This window comes from Zalophus californianus, chromosome 14, assembly GCF_009762305.2.
Source record: "Zalophus californianus isolate mZalCal1 chromosome 14, mZalCal1.pri.v2, whole genome shotgun sequence".
Lineage (NCBI taxonomy): Eukaryota > Metazoa > Chordata > Mammalia > Carnivora > Otariidae > Zalophus > Zalophus californianus.
In genome coordinates, this window is record NC_045608.1 from 5,802,707 (window position 1) to 5,819,903 (window position 17,197).

A 17,197-nucleotide genomic window follows, 5' to 3' on the forward strand; every position below is an offset into this window, starting at 1 on the left:
ACGCCAGGTGAGCCCTGCGGCCCATGTGGCATCACCATGTGCAGAAACCCCCATAGTATCTCTTTAAGCCAACAGCTGAGCCCGGACCCTCATGCAGGTGACGGCAGACGTTCCGAGCGCTTAGACACCTCCCCTTGGCACCTCGCACGGAGGCTCCTGGCTGAGAGTCCTGCTCCTGCTGGGGTTGCACGGACAGAGGTTGGCAGGGATGCCCTGGGGGCGAGGCTCCGGCCTCAGAGCTCCCAGGCCTCCATTTAGGCGGGCTATGCCCTCAATCTCTGTCCCTGGGGACACAGGACACGAGAGCCGCTCAGGCAAGGTCTTTACCAGCACGAGCCCTGGCTTCAGCGGCTGGCCTGTGCCCAGCCTCCCGGCTCAACGACCCCCCGATCGCTCAGCCTGGGCCACTCGCCAAGCCACGCACAGGTGAAGGGCCCACTTTGGAGACAGCTCTTCCCAGGAGTGTGGGTGCCTGGGGTGGCACCCCCCCTTCCTTGGCCCACGGCCTGGGAGCCAGGCTGGCAGCCCCGGACAGACGGGATGGCCGGGGGCCTGGAGGGGCTGCAGCAGCCCTCCGGCCACGGCTGCTCTGGGCTCCATGGGCACGCCACCGACGCCCACCTTCCCTCTCCGGCCAGAAGGCTGGGGTGGGCCACCACCCACCGCATCTTCAGAGAGCCATGCCCGCGCGGCCTCACCCGCTTCTGAGCTAATAAAAGAGACGTGTTTATGGAGTCCACCACACTGGGATGGGCCTCCCCCACCTCCCTCCTGCCCCGGCTCCAGGCTGAGCCACGGAGTCCGTCCTCGAGCCCCCCAAGTCCAAGGTCACTGGTAGGGGGGCGGCCCCGCCCCGTCAGAGCGCCGCCACGGGCCCCAGGAGGCGGGGGTGCTCGCACAGCTGGAGCTGCACGCTGGAGGTGAACCAGCGGCTGGGTCGGCCCAGGCTGCAGTGCAGGGTGGTCCGGAAAGTGCTCCTGGCATGCTTGGGGAAGATGATGGTCGTGCTGCAGAAGTGCAGGGCACGGGGCCGCGGCTCCAGGGTCAGCTGGCTACGGTAGTTGCGCCACGTGCAGTTGGGTGCCGCCACGATCGTCTCGCTGTAGGCCGTGACCGTGGGCACGGGCGCGTAGAAAACGTTGTCCCGGAAGTGCTTCTCCGAGGCGTACTTGACCTCCGAGTTGCAGCTGGGAAGGGTGGGGGGGGGGGGCCGGGAGGCAGGGTGAGCCCAGGATGGGGGCTGCCCCTGCCCACCTGTGCCGTCTGGGGGCGGGGCTCTGTGAACATGGGCAGGGCGCCGCCGAAAAGAATGGCCTGGGCTCTCCCAAAGTGTCAGGGCCAAAGGGCAGAGGAAGTGTGCCCGCTTGCCGGGCACTAAAGAGGTGGGACTCAACGCGGCCCGTGACTCGGGGCGGATCCCGAGTTGGGCTAGAAATCTGCCGTGAAAGGACACGTGGGGGCAGCGGACGAAATCTGTGCCGTGGGGATGCGGGGGGTGGTGTCACTACACGGGAGGATGTATGTCCCCGCTCTCGGGAAGGGCGCTAGAGGTCGGGATGCCACCAACTGCCTCTCTCCAATGGTTCAGACCAAAGTTCCGTTTATGAAGAAGGAGAGCGCGTGCAGATGTTCAAGCAAACAGGACAAAATGTAAAGAAGCAGTGACTCTGTTTAACGGGGATGCGGGGCTTCCTTTTGCTCTCCCTGACGCTTTGCTCTAAGTTTGAAATTATACCAAAATAAGTGTCCCCAAAAAGTAGCTTCGGCACCCCCAGGTGCGTGACCCCCTTACAAGCGAGCAGCTGCTCAGTGCCCCAGAGCTCTGCTTCCAGACTCCAAAAAGCAAACTGCAGGCAAAAGCTCGGGGAGGGTGGGGATTGTACCTGCCTCGTCCCCCATCGCAGCCCCACAGACGGTCAGTTCGTGAAGGGAATCGGAGGGCCCGAGAGTCAAGCTCTCGTGCACCCGTGTGGGGGCGGCTGGTCGTCTTAGTCCACATTTAAATAACGGGGGCTCTTTGGGAAGAACGAACGGTCAAGCGGAGCCGTCTGTCTCCTGGGACCGCATCCGGAGCTGGGGGGGGGGTTGGGGGGCAGCGGGTCTCCCTGGCCAACCCAGGTTGACGTGGTCAGATCTACGCCCGAGGATCCTGTGGATATACGGGCAAGACCCGTGGGCCCTGGACTCCACCTCCGAGAACCCTGATCCCCAGAAGCCCTCCGAGGAGGGCAAACCAATGCAGGAAATCTCCTGGTGGGGTCACCTTAGCCCAGAAGTCCAGATGCACCTAAGATGTCCCACACACGGGAGCGCACCTGATACGGGTGCAGTCAAGGACTCCTCAGTAGATAAAGGAGACACAACAGTCCCAGGAACCCAGGGCAACTCTGTGTTCACGTGACACCTGCCAAGCCCTGAGCAGAAAAGGGGGTCCCCGGCTGCCTGTGTGGGGCTGGGTCACAGATACCAAAACATCTGGCGGGGCCGGAGGAGGGAGGGAGCTCCGCGAGGTGTGTGAGGGCTGATCGTTGTGCAGACTTTCTGGGAGGTTGGATTAAAATAAAATCAGCCAGATTTGGGAAGAAGGGCAGGGGGGAAATGGCCCGGTGCAGACCCGGAGCACGGGAGAGAGACAGAGAAGGTCCCCTTGGGTCAGCGTCTCTTAGAATCAGTTCATCGCTGGCCAAGCCTCGGTTTTACCTCCTCAGGGAGCAGCAACCAGAGGGCTGCCCAGGAGGGGACGGGGGCGGGGGGGCCTGCCGGGCCCACAGCCTGGCCCCCCTTCCCCACGGGGCATCAGGACCAGCGCCTGCCGCATCCCCACCCGCCCTGCAGCCCCACTCACCGGATCTCGTGCGTGGGCTCTGGGTGCACCTCAATGCTCTCCCCAAAGAACACAGGCAGCATCCGGGGCCTCATCTCAAGCGCTGGGGAGTGCAGGGGGCGGGCAGGGGGCTGTAAGGAGAGCCATGGACACGGGGTTACACAGCCCTTCGGCCCTGTGGCCCCAGCTCCCCACGGGGCATGAGAGGGCTGCCCCACATCCTTCCAGCCCTGGCTTGGTCTGGAAGCCTGCTTCGTGGGGTCCGTCAAGAAGCCCCCCCCCCAGCACAGCCCCCTGAGCCCTCGGCTCCCCACCCACCAGCCCGCCCCCCAGTTCCCAGGCTGTGGTAATGGCCTCTCCCTGCAACCCCCAGCCCACAGCACGCCCCGGGAGCCGGCTCAGAGCCCTGGAGCGCTGGGACCCCGAGCTCCAGGCCCCCCAGGCCACCCCCCGTGCTGACGCAGGTAGTTGGGAGCCCTGCGGGCGGCTGAGACCACCTTGGCTCCTGACCTTGCCTGGTGCCGCCCGAGGCCGAGGGCACGCCTGGGTCTCAGGCTGGCAGAGAGGGCCCCCGCTCCGGGAGGAGGGACACAGCGGCGCGAACGTCCTCAGGAGGTGGGGACACCTGAGCCGGGCAGGGACCGGGAGCCGCTCCGTCTGAGGCCGGCCCTCAGCCCCGCCTCCTGTCTTACCTCCAGGGTGGCTACCAGCCCATCGGCCGCGAGCGCCCTCGCTCTGCCTTCCGCTCGTGGGGCGACAACCCACCCCCAGGCCCCGGGGGCGAGGGGCACGTGGCACGGCCGGACCCAGGGTCTCACGCCGGGGTGAGGTCCCCCATCGCTGACCTTCCTTCTCGGGGGACGTTCAAGATTGCGGCCTCTTCACCAGCCTGAGGCCCTCAGTTCCTCTGGAAGGCAGATGGCCCGGGTTTCAACGTCACGGTCAAGCCATGACGAACGCCGAGTGAGAGCCAGAAAGAGACCTCTGCTTTCGGTAGAGCAGGGCCTGGGGATGTTTGTGACGCAGCGTCACCTCACGTCACCAGCCCGCACTGATACAGGTGTCCCACGCGGGGCCACCCCCCAGCCGGCCTCTGCTGTGACTCCACGTGCCCTCAGCGAGCGCTCAATGAGCTCAGGGGGCATGGCGGGGGGCCTTCCATTCGGTTCGTTTACGGAGCCTCTGTGTGCTCTCCTGGGATCCAGGCTGCGGCTCGCTGCCTGAATCCTCCGCTGGTCTTCACAGGACCCGTCAAGGACTAGAATTCCAACTGCGGTGAGGGCTGTTATCCCTGGGCCGGCGCAGGGGCGGGCTGTGGGGGCACTGACCGTCGGGGAATCCTGGAGGGCTTCCCTGTGGAAGTGACCCTTGAGGCGTGCTCTGACGGGTGGAGTGGAGTGAACTCTGGCCCCACAGGTCACGGGGACTGCACTTTCACGTGTCCCGGAACGCCGCCCAGTCAGGCCCCTGAGGGGTCACCTCAGCCCCAGACAGCACCCCGACCCCAGCCCTGCCTCCCCCGCTCCACCAGCTGAGATGCACGGGGCCGTGGGACACAGATGAGGCGCAGCCCGCCCCCCCCGACGCCCCCCGTCACTGCCCGCTCCTCAGCTCCTGCTGTGTCCGCTTGCCACCCGCACTCCCGACGCCCTTCGTCTTCGGAACGGATCTCTCTTCCTTTTTCCTTCATCACCGTCCTGCCCCTGAAGTCTGGGGCTGCCTGCAAACCACGCTCCTACGTCTTACCATCTAGAGGAAGTTCTCCCACGCGTCTCCTGCAACCCCCACCTCTGGGGACGCTGCTCTGGGGCTGCCCTGTCCCTGCCGGTAGCCACTAGCTGCGTGGGCTGATCGCAGTGTAACCTGAGTACCGCTAAACCAATGACAAATTCCAGTCGCCCGGGCTGCCCTTGAAGGGCTCAGCAGCCGCGTGAAGTCATGGTTCCTGTACCATCGGTGCGGGTCTAGAACATTCCCACCACCGCACGAAGTTCTCTTGGACAATACCGTTCTAAAGGATATTCATTTTACCCAGTTCTCTGGAGGGTCCTAAGACGCAAGCGCAAGGGCCCCGCCTCCAGGCCAGCCCCCACCCCCCGGATCGGACAAGATGAGGAATCACATGCTCAGACCAAGACCTGATTGTTTATCGACCTGAGATTTCCTGGACCTGTCCCCTCCCCACCCAGCTCCTCCTGGTCCTCACCGGAATGAGGATAAATCCCAGCAGCCCATGCTTTGTGAGCTCTGACGGCACCAGGCACTGCCCTGGGCACTCTGCATGCATTCACTCCTTTGACCGGCCGAGAGCTGCTATTAGCATCCCCATTTTACAGATGCTGAAACAGAGGCCCAGAGTGACCAAGTAACTTGCCTGAAGCCACACAGCTAGGAAGAGGCAGAACTAGCATTCGAACCCTAGGGTCTGGTTCCAGAGTCTATGCCCTCAACTCCCACTCCTCAGCTGCCTCCCGCACGCGTGGGACTGGCCCCTGCCCCCGTATCCCTCACGCCCTCGGCCACACGGCCACTGCCTCTGTGCCTCGGCTCATGCTGCTTCCTGCACCGGGAACGTCCTTCTGGTTCCTTCTCCCCTGGTCCAGTGCTGCGACCCCTTTGTTGTCTCTCACCCCCAGACCAGGAGCTCCATAACGTCCAGGACCTGATGGGCTGTCTAACCCAGGGCTGGGCACCTCACGGCACCTGCACCGTTGAGAGGTGAGAACTCTCACGTGCAAAGACGCCCCCACCGACTCGGTAGCCCAGGGCCGGGTCCAAGCCTGTCTGGGGTCAGCCTACAGACAGGATCGCCGGCAGCCCCTCCCCAGCCGAGCACAGCGTCCCCAGAACAAGAGCCAAGGGCCACAGGGAGAAAAGATCGGAGGCTTGGAGGAGGAGGAGGTCCCCCAAAGCCCCCAGTAGCTGTCCTCAAGGTGGCCCTATGTCTCGCTGGCATTTACAGAGGGAGTGGCCCACGAAGGGCCAACTGCTGTCTCCTTCCTGGGAGCGGCAGGTGGAATAATGCCCCAAAGATGTGCGTGCCCTAATCTCCGGGACTGTGGTGTGGTTAGGTTAGGGAGCTTGAGATGGGGAGGGGACCCTGGGCTAGCCGGCGGCCGGGCGCGATCGCTCGCAGGCGTCCTTATCTGAGGGAGGCAGGGGGTTGGGGTCAGACTGAAGACACTGCCCGGCTGCCTTAGGATGGGGGAAGCGGCCACAAGCCAACGGATGCAGGCAGCCTCTAGAAGGTGAAAAAGACAAGGCACGATTCTCCCCTCGACCTTCCACAAAGGAACGCAGTCTTGCCCAAACCCTTGATTTTAGCCTGCAAGACCCACTTCAGACTTCTGACTTTTGGAGCTGTGAGATCATAAATATGTGCCGCTTTAAGCCACCATGGGGCTGTCTGCTCCAGCAGCACTGGGAAGCCATCCGTGCCCTGGAGGACTCGGGGCAGGCAGCCCCCCCTCTCTGGCCAGCAGCCTCCTGGTCTCCGAAGTGGGTGACGGGCCGCAGAGCCTGCAAACGTGTGGGGCAGGGCCCGGCACAGAGCAAGCCCTGTATACAAACTGGTTTGTAGCAGGAGTTTTCCTTCCCATGAAGCTCCAAGGGAGGGGGGGCCTCCCTGGACAGCAGCACAGCCACATAGCCCACACCCTTGCGAGCTCTGAGACCACACCTCCAGAAGCAAGCACACACTTTCCGGAGACTGAATTTGAAGGGGCAGGAGGACAGTGACAAGATTTAAGCACTTCGGGCAACCTCCGCGGCTCATCTGGTTACACCAACGGACCCCACCTATACAACTCCATGGTTTGATGTTTATCAAAATAATGCTCTCTCCCCAAAGGCATTATCTAAAGAGTGGCATTTCCCCAAAGGTGTACAAGCGTTTGCAGAGCACCTACTGTTTGCCAAGCACCTGCTGTGGGCTGAACACCTACTGCGTGCCAGACCCTGTGTGGGTGGGATGAGGCACAGTGCCTCCCAGGGCGCCTCTTGTTCAAGAGGGCATGACATTGGCTAGGGAAGAAAACAGAGAATGATGCAGGCGTGTGAGGGGACTAAGGTTTCTGGAGATGTTTCTTCTGTCCAGATCGGCGGAGCGGCTGGAGAGAGACAGAGGAAGCCTGATGCTGGTTTTCATCACCCCACCCTGCTCTCCCACCCCTCCCGAAAGAATAACTCCCAAGCTAGGGAGCAGGGAGGACAGCTTTGAGGGGCAGAGCCTTCCGTGCTGTTGCAGAGCTGAGCAGCACCATCCCCTGGGGTCGACCCAGGACAAAGAAACTGCCAGACCTTCTGGTACCTCCCCGAGCGCCCCATGGGAGCAGCCCCATCCCGGCCGGACCTCGCTCCCTGGCTGGCTACCAGAAGAGGAGACAAGACTCATTTCACAGGCTGGGCTGGGAAGCTGGAGCTCTGGGCACCGTTTTCCAAAGGGCCCCAGTGGAAAAACATCTAAAATCTACCCAAACTGCAAGTGCTGTGCGAGAGATATGGGAAGCCAGCAAAAACCTAGACGTAGGCTGGCATCCAGCGGGCCTGTGTGGCGAGACAGCTCCGGAAGTCACCGCCAAGGGCCCAGGACAGCCCTGCAGGGCTCCAGGGACAGGCGCAGGGGGAAGGTGGTGGCGGCTGCGCAGTGCTCGGCCTCCCTGGCAGCCACTGGCCCGTCCGGAAGCTCAGAGCTGAGTCTTTCTGGATGCAGGGTTATTTTAACATCAAAATGGTAGTGCCAGCCCCATGGAACCCAGCCAGCCTGGAGAGCGGGCAAGGGAAGCACCTCTCACAGCCAAGAAAGCACCCAACTGGCCCTGAAAGGACTTTCCAACCACCCTGGAACAGAAGCTTCTCCAAGACTGGGTCACATTCTGGTGGGAGTTACCAGGCTGGGGGCCAGCAGAGAGGGCGCGGGGGGGCTCGCATGCCCAGGAGGCCGACTGCCTCTGCACCTGCTCCGCCGGCCATGGGCCTACCTGGAGCAGAGACAGCCCCTAGACAGCCCACCGCCCTCACCCACCCACCCAGACTTCTCCCCGCTCCACCACCACCCGATGCCCGGATTCTTGTTCGGTCCTAAAGAGAACACGCCAGGAGCCGCTCAGCCACCCATAATAAGGCCGTGCCGTTTGTAAGGCCTACCCCGCGGGACTGGCCAGTGACCTAGGGGAATTTGGATCCCCTTGCAGCTCTGGGAAGCAGGGGTAGGGGAAGAACGAGCAAGTCCCACGCACAGATGAGCGGAGACCACCCCCCAGGCCCTCTGCACCCCAGATGGAAGGGCCCTGTTATAGTCTGGGGGAGCAGGCCAGCTCTCTGGTCTCCTGGGCAGGCTGGGGGTGGGGGGCCCAGGGCGGGCCCCAGAGGAAGCGGGGTCCGGAGGCCCCACCCGCCTCGGCCAGTGATTCATGAGCCTTCCCAGGAGCCGCCGGGGTGAGGATAAATCGGCGCTGGCTGGAAGTACAAACACACAGGGGTGCTTCGGAGCCCCCCCCGCTCCTGGCAGCCGAACCAGGCACGGCCCACCGGACGGCAGAGGAAGGTAACTGCTCCGTTGTGAGAGTTCCGTGTCTCGGGGTGACAGCCCAGCCCGCCCAGGGGTCCCAGCCTGGCCGCCAGGGACACGGAGGGACAGCCCAGCGGTGTCCGTGCCCAACCCAGGGGACGCACGGCGGCCGTGAGCTCTCCGTTCCGGCAGGGAGCAAGCAGCCCCATCCATGGAGGGCGTGTGACTGGAGCGGGGGGGGGGGGGGGTCCAGAGCCCCCTGCTGCTCCTGCAGAGAGAGAGAGAGAGAGAGACTGCTAGGGAGACGCCCCCTCCACTGACACGGCGGAGAGGTGTCCTCACCAAAGCCACGTGGAACCTCTGCAATGGCTAGAATGGCCTTTCCTCCAGGTCACTGACCTTGGCAGCCGGCGATGGCTTTTGCTGCTATCCAAATTAAACTGGATTATCTTCGGTGTGCATTTGGGATTTGTCGACTGTGACCTTCACCCATGAGGAAAGTGATCCAAGGAGGAGACGTTCAAGAGTTCCCACTCTTCTCACGATAGGGCCTGGGGCCGTGGGACAAATCCCAGGGCAGTGGGGAGGGGGTTCCTTAGGCTCACTGCCCTGCCCCCAACATGGCACCACCGTGGAGCTGAACAGGCCTGGCGGCGGAAGCCCAGGAGTCCCTGCACGGAGTCTCCCGGGAGACTCACAAAGCGTCACGGGCCCAGCACCCCCCCCCACAGGCCCGAGGTCTGACACCCAAAGCAGGAAAACTAAGCAAACACCAACATCGGCTTGGAAGCAGGGCTCAAGGACCAGCCTGCTCCTTGTGACAGGCGGCCAGCGGGATGGTGGGTGGCAGGTGGGCCTGGGAAATAGGGTCTTTGCAAATACGAGGTCCTACTGGGTACGACTGGGCCCTACCTCCATGGAATGGTGTCCTTATAAGCAGGGGAACTGGGAGACACACGCAGGGAAGACAGCCACACGAGGATGAGGCAGAGACTGACCCCAGGGACTGCCAGCCGCCCCCAGAAGCCAGAACAGACACACGGGATGGATCCCCCCAACTGCCCCAGGGCCTCTGGAGGGAGCATGGCCCTGCTGAGGCCTTGACTTCAGATTCCTGGCTCCAGAACCGAGAGAAGGCATGTCTGTTGTTCTAAGCCCCCATTCTGTGACTGGGCTGCACAGCCCCAGGGAGCTCGGGCGGGCACCTGCGAGGTGCGGCCAGCCAGTGAAGGCCGGTTTTCCCAGGAAGGTGGTTCCTGCTCGCTGCCCCCTCTCCAGACCACCTGGGAGGGGGCAGGCCTCTCTGTCTCCTTTCCACGCGAAAGCTACAGCTGGAGCTTCTCGGGCAGGTGAGCCCACCACCGAGACTTTGCTGGAGGCCAATTCATCCAGGGTCAAGCACACAAGGGCTGAACGGAGGTGCCCGTGTTTCTGGCTCCCTCCTCCCAGCCTCCCTTTCTGCAAACGGGCTCCTTCCACCTCGGCCTGACGCACCTGGCTCTCTTCCACCTGAGCTCGCTCAGACACCTTCACTAGTCAGGGAGACACCGATGAGCCTGCCAGGGGGCCATGGGCACTGACCTCCGTCTCCTCAGTCTGTCCATTCATCCATCCGCCTGTCCGTTTGTCTATCCACCCATCTGTCCATCCATCCATCTGTCCATCCGTCCATTGGTCCGTTCATACATATCTATCCATCCGTCCATCTACCCATCTGTCCATTTATGCATGCATTCATTCCTCTTTCCATCCTTCCATCCTTCCCAACTCTGGGCACTAACCCGCTAAATCCCTACCTCCCTCTGTGGTCCTTGGTATCACCCTCACGGTCCAGAAACAGGACTGAGAAAATCCAGGACTCCTGGCGGGGAGGGGGAGCCGTGACAGCCCAGCTCCCAGGAGGCGGCCGTGACCATGGGTGTCCTCAAAGGGCTGGGCAGCCCCGGGAAACTTCCCAGGATGGGGCACAGACCTCTCACTCCCCACCGCTGGTTCTTCCTTACACCCGGCCCACATGGCTCCTCCCAGAATCCGGGTCCAGGGAGGCAGCACCTCATCCTTAGGGAAATTCCCAGGCGTGCTGCTCAGAATCCCATTCAACATAGAAACAGTCCTGGGAGCCTGGATGGGGTGACAGAAGCCGTGCGTGACGGAGCCCAGGCTGCCGGCTACGGACAGAGCCCGGGGCAAGAGAACGCCATCTCCACATGTGAGTGGGATCCAGCCCAGACTGTCACCCCCGCAGACTCCAGATCTGCCCACATCTCCCCCCCCCAGTGGTGGCTATTCTCTCAGACACGCGCCCAGAGAGCACGGCCTGAGGCCCCCGGTGCCGTCTGCGGCCTCCCTGACGGCCCAAGACGGGGCTGGCCTAAGTTCCCCGAACTGCCCGTTAGCGGTCTTTGCTGCATATACCCCCCTCCCTCACAGGCAGCCTGTCCCTCTCCCCACAGTGTCCCTCCGTGCGTCCCTCCGTCCCCAGAGCTCGGCCGGACAGGCCCGGGAGGCGGGAGGGCGGACATCAGGGGTCTGCTCGACCTCGAGCGGGCGGTCCCGGCCCCAGGAGCTTGCAGGCGGCATGGAGGGATGGCGCGTATCTTGCTCGCGCTGTGTCCCTCACCTGGCCTGGTTCATTTGTGGGGGGAGTGCAGCTGACAGGCGAGCCCTCCTGGCCCACGGGCAGCCTTGGCTGTCCCTCTGTCCTGCAGGGGAGCAGGGCCCGCGTGGGGCCAGTCCCGCACGGACCCCATTCCTCACGGCACCTCTCTCAGTCAAGTCCGACTTGAGTCTCTAACTCGAGGGGCTGTGGGGGCTCAGGATGCCTTTTGAAAGATAAAAATAAAACAATCACAAGTACATGCTCAAAAGACCAAATGGAATTTTGCTTTCTGGCCTCAGCTTGGCCCCCAAGTCCCCGTTCTGGCCTCTCGTCGGCCTCCTCTCGGCTCCTTGAACACTCCTATCTTGCTCCCACCTCAGGACCTTTGCACTTGCTGTGCTCTTGGACTGTCACACACTTCAGCCCTAGAACCATCACGTCCACGCCCTCACTTTGGCCTGGTTTCTGTTAACCACCACTTTCCCCACCACCCTGGCTATGGCATTGCACCCTTACCCAACCTTTTAAGAACACTTATCAAAGCCACCCGGTATGGTGTCCCGTTTAAGTTGGTGGCCTCTGTCTCCCCCACGAGAACACCAGTTCCACGAGGGCGGGGACCCTGAACGTCTTGTTCAGTGCTATGTGGCCCGCTGTCCAAAACGGCGCACAGCGCACAGTAGGTGTTAAGTGCTGGTGGGACGAATGACTGGTTCCGACCTCGTCATTTGACTTGGGAATTACCAGGAACATGACTCTCTTTGCTCCAACGAGCGAGCAAGGAAAACCCACGGTCAAGGCGGGGTGGGGAGGCGCATTCACACCCAGCCTGGCCCCAGTGCCTCTGCCTGCTTGGGCGGGGGCAGTCTTGCCGCCAGCCAGACACCCAGCGTCAATGGGGCATTGTGCAGACTGTGAGTGAGCCTCTTGACACAAAGCAAGGGGTGGGGGACGGGACCTCGGTGATGAAATGGAGCGTGAGCAAATTTAACATTTGTGTCCAGCATACTGAGCAGGGGGACAAGCTGGTAAGGACCTCACCAGCTAGGGACTGGGGACAGCACTCGCAGCTCGCGCCCCTGGCTGGGGTAGCAGCGCCGGGAACTGGGTGTCAGAACAGCCCGCGCAAACCAGGCCGACACCCAGACCCATATGGTCTGGCACATGGCACCGAAGGGGATGCCAGAGGAAACCGGGCCCCACAGGCCACCAGTCTCCGCTTGGGCATTTGACACCATCGGCTCCAAGATGCGGGACGGGTTTCTGTCCGTCTCCCCAGAGACGTGCGAGATGGGCGGCGGCTAACCTGCCTAAGTCTGCACCTGGAAAGCATGCTGGGTGAGTCAGCAGCGAGCAGGGCGCTGTTAAACGTCAGGAGTTCACCAGGAGGTGGGGTGCCCCGTGGGTTAGGTAGGCGGGGCCCCAGCTGCAGGCCCGGGCGGGGGGGGGGGGGGGGGGGGGGGAGCTGAGAAGGTTGCCCGTGGCAACCATTTCCTCTCTTTTTATTAAAAGCAGCATCTCAAAACCCCATAGGTTCCCAGGCATTTTGTTTTTGGATTGAAAAAAATAATAAACCCACACAAGGTGGTTCATTAGCTACAGAGTGAAAGGCAGGATAATAGAAGGTTTAAGCGTAAAGACTCAGGATCTGTATTCCCTGGGTTCCTTCCCAGCAAGGCCACTTACCAACAACACAGTGACCTTGGGTAAGTCGCTAACCCCTGCTTCAGCTTGGCCCTCTGGAAAATGGGGTAATAAGGGTGCTTACTTCATTGGGATATTGTGGAAAGCAAATGAGCGGCTGTACAAGGGGTTAGGAGAGTTTCTGGCCTGGGGGAAGGGCTATCTAACTGCCGGAGAGAATTACCTGTGTGGAAATAGCCCCAGGTTTTGCCTTCAAGCCAAATTAAAAGATCAGGGACAGCGCAGTTCCGTACCTGGCAGCTAGTTAGCAAGGAAGGGGAAAAAAAAATAAAATCAACCAGAACAGCCAAGACAAGGAAGCCAGGCACACGGTTCTTATGGCTGCCCCTGGCTGGCCTGGCTGGCAGAGAAAGCTTCCAGAAAACCCTCTTTAAGGAGGACTCTGGGTCATCCAAAGACTAAAGGGGAGGGAACTGTCTTCCTGTCCCTTTCTAAGCCCTGTCCTGTTGGACATCGGCGCAGCGCCAATACCCCCCAAACAGCTGTGCCAAGTCCGAGCGAGCCCCTCTTGCAGGAAAGCTGGTGCATTCATACCACAGGATCGATTCTCCTGCAAACAGCCTCTGTCACCCCGACAAGTCCTCAGTGCTCCCCTCACCCCGCACCCCCAGCCCAATGCTCAAATTCACCGTGCGACTTTGGTCTAAGATAATAGTTCCCAAACTGGGCTGCACATCAGATCATCCAGGGAGGTTTTAAAAATCCTGGCGCTCAGGTCACAGTCTTTACCAACAAAACGTGGATGTCCGCTGGGAGGTGGGCATGGATACTGTTCAAAGAAATCTCCGAGAGATGCCAACGCCCAGTCAAGTTTGGGACTCACCGGACTGAGGAGCAAGGGAGGCGCAAGTGAAATGCATGTCGTGAGGCTTGAGGCAAGGCAAGCGTTCCTTCCTGCTGTTGGGAGGATTTTCAGCTGGGGGGAGGCATTTTGTGCCCTGTGAGGTGCCGAGTGAACATCGCTGGGGCCCCAGGAAAGCAGAGTCGGGCTGGAGCTGGGCCAGCACATACACTTGGCAGAAAAGATGTTAAGACGTGCAGAGAGCAGGCGAGAACGGGGCGGGGGGGGATGCCACGGGATCGTTAGCGACCTCCCAATTTCATCTTGTCATTTCTCAAGTCCGGAAGGTGCTGGGTCCCACCCACTTTGCTGCGGCAGGCCTGGGGCCACTCTGGCTTGGTCCAGCCGCCAAGCTGGGTGCCCACCCAAATCCACCTGAAGGCCCCACTAAGTCCGAGGGGCAGACAAAACTGTTGAGTCTCCTGCCCTGGGGTTCCAGCCTCCCCCAGGCGCGCCTCAGCTCCACGTCAACATCCCTCAACATCCAGGGAAGGAAGGGTTACTGTCTGGGATTTTTTGTTTTGTTTTGTTTTGTTTAAAAAAAAAAAAAGGCTTTCAGGCTGGCAGCGCTGGGAATAGTAAACAGGGACCCGAGTCAGAGTCAGGAGCGGAAGGGACCTGGCTACGGATGTCAGCAACATGCTCGAGCTGGGGTTCAAGCCCACCCAGCCGGGAGCCAACTTCTTTGGGAATTCCGGGCGTGTTCCCTCACCCCCTAGCCCTTCAGGGCTGACGGCAAGACCGATCGCTCCGTCGAGAGGCCCACCCCCGGGGAGAGGTCTCCGGGTCCAGGGGTCAGGCCGGACCACCTCCACCTCCGGGCCCGGGCCCGCCCGCGGAGCACCGCTGTCACCGGGCCCCCTTCTGGGCTCGGGCCCGGGGTGCGGGGGTGGGGTGGTGGGGAACCCCGTCCCGGCTTCCGAGGCACCGCGTCTGGGGGCGCGGCGAGAGCGGCCCCTCGCCCCTCGCCGGCCCCTCGCCGGGTTCTGCGCGAAGGCGCGCGCTTACCGCTCTGGCCTCGCCGGGTCCGGGGGCTCCGAGGTGGCGCCGGTGCCCCCGGCGCGGGCGTCGAGGATGCCGGGCGCCAGCGAGTAGAAGGGCGGGCTGGGGCTGGGGCTGGGGGGCAGCCCGGAGTCGGGGCTGTCCAGCAAGCCCTCCCGGCTCTTCTCCTTGAGGCTCTCCTCCATGCCCTGCAGATGCAGGTGGCCCACCATGTCTGGGGGGCGCGGGGCGCGGGCCTCCGGCTCCTCGGGGGTGGGGGTGGGGGGCTCCTCCACCGCGCTCCGGGGCCCGGGCCGGGCGGCGGGCCGAGGACTGCGCGCCCGGGACCCGCGGGCAGAGCCGAGCGGCGGCGCGTCAGGCCCGGCGTCCCCCCCCCCACAACCCCCCGCGCCCCGGCTCCCCGGCTCCCGGCTCCCCGCCGCCACCCGGTCGCTCGGTGCGCGCCGCCGCCGCCTGCGCCCCCGCCCGCCCCGCCGCGCGCCCGCCCGGCCTCGCCTCCGCGCTCCGCCGCCGGCCCTCTCCGCACCTTCCCGGCCCCGCGCCTCCTTTTCTAGGCGCCTCCTCCTCCTCCTTCTCCCACCCCTCCCCCCCCACCCCACCCCACCCCACCCACCCCACCCCACCCCCCGGCTTCTCCTCCTTCCCCCCCGCCCCCCCCTCCCCGGCCCACCCCGCCCGGCCTGCGCGGTGGGCACCCGCCCCGGGCCGGCCTCCGCCCGCCCTCCTGCCGCCGCGCCCAGGGTCGGCACCGCCAGCCGGCCGGGCCGAGCAGGCTTTCCGTGCGCCCACCGGACACACCCCAGGGCTCGGGGGTCCCCGAGGCACCCCGAGTGCTGGCGGTGGTAATGTTGGATGTGGCCACCCGAGGTTTTCTCCATCTCTCTGAAGTCAGAATGCCAGAGTCTTTAGATCTAAACCTCTATTTAAGGAGATCAGGGACTTACGAGGGAGGGGAAACCGGATGGCTGAGTGCCCCTGGGGCTTCACGACCTACTCTTCAGCGGCTCTCTTTCCAAACAGAATGCCCACCCTTAGTGTCGGTCCTAAAGGGCCCGCTGCCTGCCCTGCGTCCCTGGGTCTCCATGATCTGATTATCCGGTTACTCACGGCCTCCTGGGTCTTCGGGGTGGAAATGGGGCTGGGGGCAAGTAGGGGAGGTGAGAAACCCTTCTTGGAACCTTGTACACATCTGTCCGTTTCCACATTTCCTCCTCGCAGGTTCTTTCTCATTAACGGGGGTCTTGGTCCCCCGTCTCTTCCTTCCTCCCAAGGGCGAGGGGCACTTGTTTCCTTTTCTTCAGGTGACCAAGAAGCAGCTCTTTGCGGCCGCAGCTCTCCTCCAGCCGCCCACTCACACAGACACCCCACACCACTCCCAGGCATCCAGCCTGCCATCCTGAAAGCAGAGCACCCAGGCTGCCCACAAATTGCTTTGAAAAGGGCAGGAAGGGGAGGGAGGCTGGAGGGAGCAGAAGAGAGAAGGAAGGTGTGGACAGATGTCTCAGCTCTTCGTCTTCCTTAAAGCCTGTTCATCAGGTCAAGACTGATCAGGGCCCCACTGCGCCCCGAGCCCTGGGGAGGACAGCCTGGCCCTGGGGCACCGTGTTTGGGGAGGGGGTGGTGAACACACCAGGGAGCAAGGGGGGGTGAGTTCAGTGGAGGAAATTCATGAGGCACTGCAAGCAAGTAGAATCAGGGGATGGGACCGTCTGCGGCTCTGCTGTTCAGGGAAGGCGGCTCTGAGATTTTTTAAGATGAGATCTCGACCATCGAGCAGTGAGCCGGAGACAGAATTTACTTGCAGGTGGGGGACAGCAAGGACACCAGTGTCGGAGCCCCACCCCCTGCAGCTAGAGAACGTGAGGTGCCTTCCAGAAGGGCCGGGAGGTAGCTTCCTAAGAGTGCTGGGAAACACAGATGGACCCGTTATCGGGTGAATGTACAACCCACTTCCATATCAGCCAGAAGAACGTGGGGAGTCTGCTGCCCAAACAGACTTAACCAGAGGTTTGAATATCTGGAACATTCTGGAGGAACGAACAAAACAAAACAAAACAGAACTGACTCCATTTGCTTCAAATCTTACAGGCCAAGACAGGCCTTCCACGGGCCACTTGACCAGAAGTGGGTGTGAGGGGGACAGCTGTGCTCTCGCAGGGCCAGAGCGGGAGGCTGTGCTTTCCAGAACATGAACACATTAAGGTTCACCTTCTCCCCAAATGCCCAGTCGCTTGCCATGGCTTGGCCGCCCTGCAGAGAAGTCTGACAAACAGCCGATTACTTCTGATCACAGGAAGTGCATAGTGACACTCAGGCAGCAGCATCTCCCAGGGCCCGGGGGGGGGGGGGGGGGGGGGGGGGGGGGGGGGGGGGGGGGGGGGGGGGGGGGGGGGGGGGGGGGGGGGGGGGGGGGGGGGGGGGGGGGGGGGGGGGGGGGGGGGGGGGGGGGGGGGGGGGGGGGGGGGGGGTTAGGGTGAAGGCACGTGGTCTGTGTTGCACAATGGAAGGGTCATCCTGACTTTATTTAAAATTTTGAGATTTTGCTCACCTTGAATTTTCTGTGTCCGTTTTGACCATCAACATGACCTTCGAAAGTAAAATCATATTTGTCGTGATTTCCACATTTGGGACATTCCCATAAATTTTGTGTTGTTGGCGAGTGCCTCGCTCCCTTCAACCCTGATCCTGCCCCCCTTGCGCCATTCACACTCACCAGGA

At 62.4% G+C, this 17,197-nt stretch overlaps 1 protein-coding gene across 1 annotated transcript; it reads right to left on the reverse strand.

The window, feature by feature from the left end:
* Positions 1-856: 856 nt before the first annotated feature.
* LOC113913039 (refilin-A) lies at positions 857-14,921 on the reverse strand. Its single transcript, XM_027576982.2, is given in 4 exon segments — positions 857-1,187; positions 2,846-2,955; positions 14,486-14,511; positions 14,514-14,921. Coding segments are annotated over 4 exon segments (645 nt in total). The 5' UTR covers positions 14,692-14,921.
* Between the last annotated feature and the right edge of the window lie 2,276 nt (positions 14,922-17,197).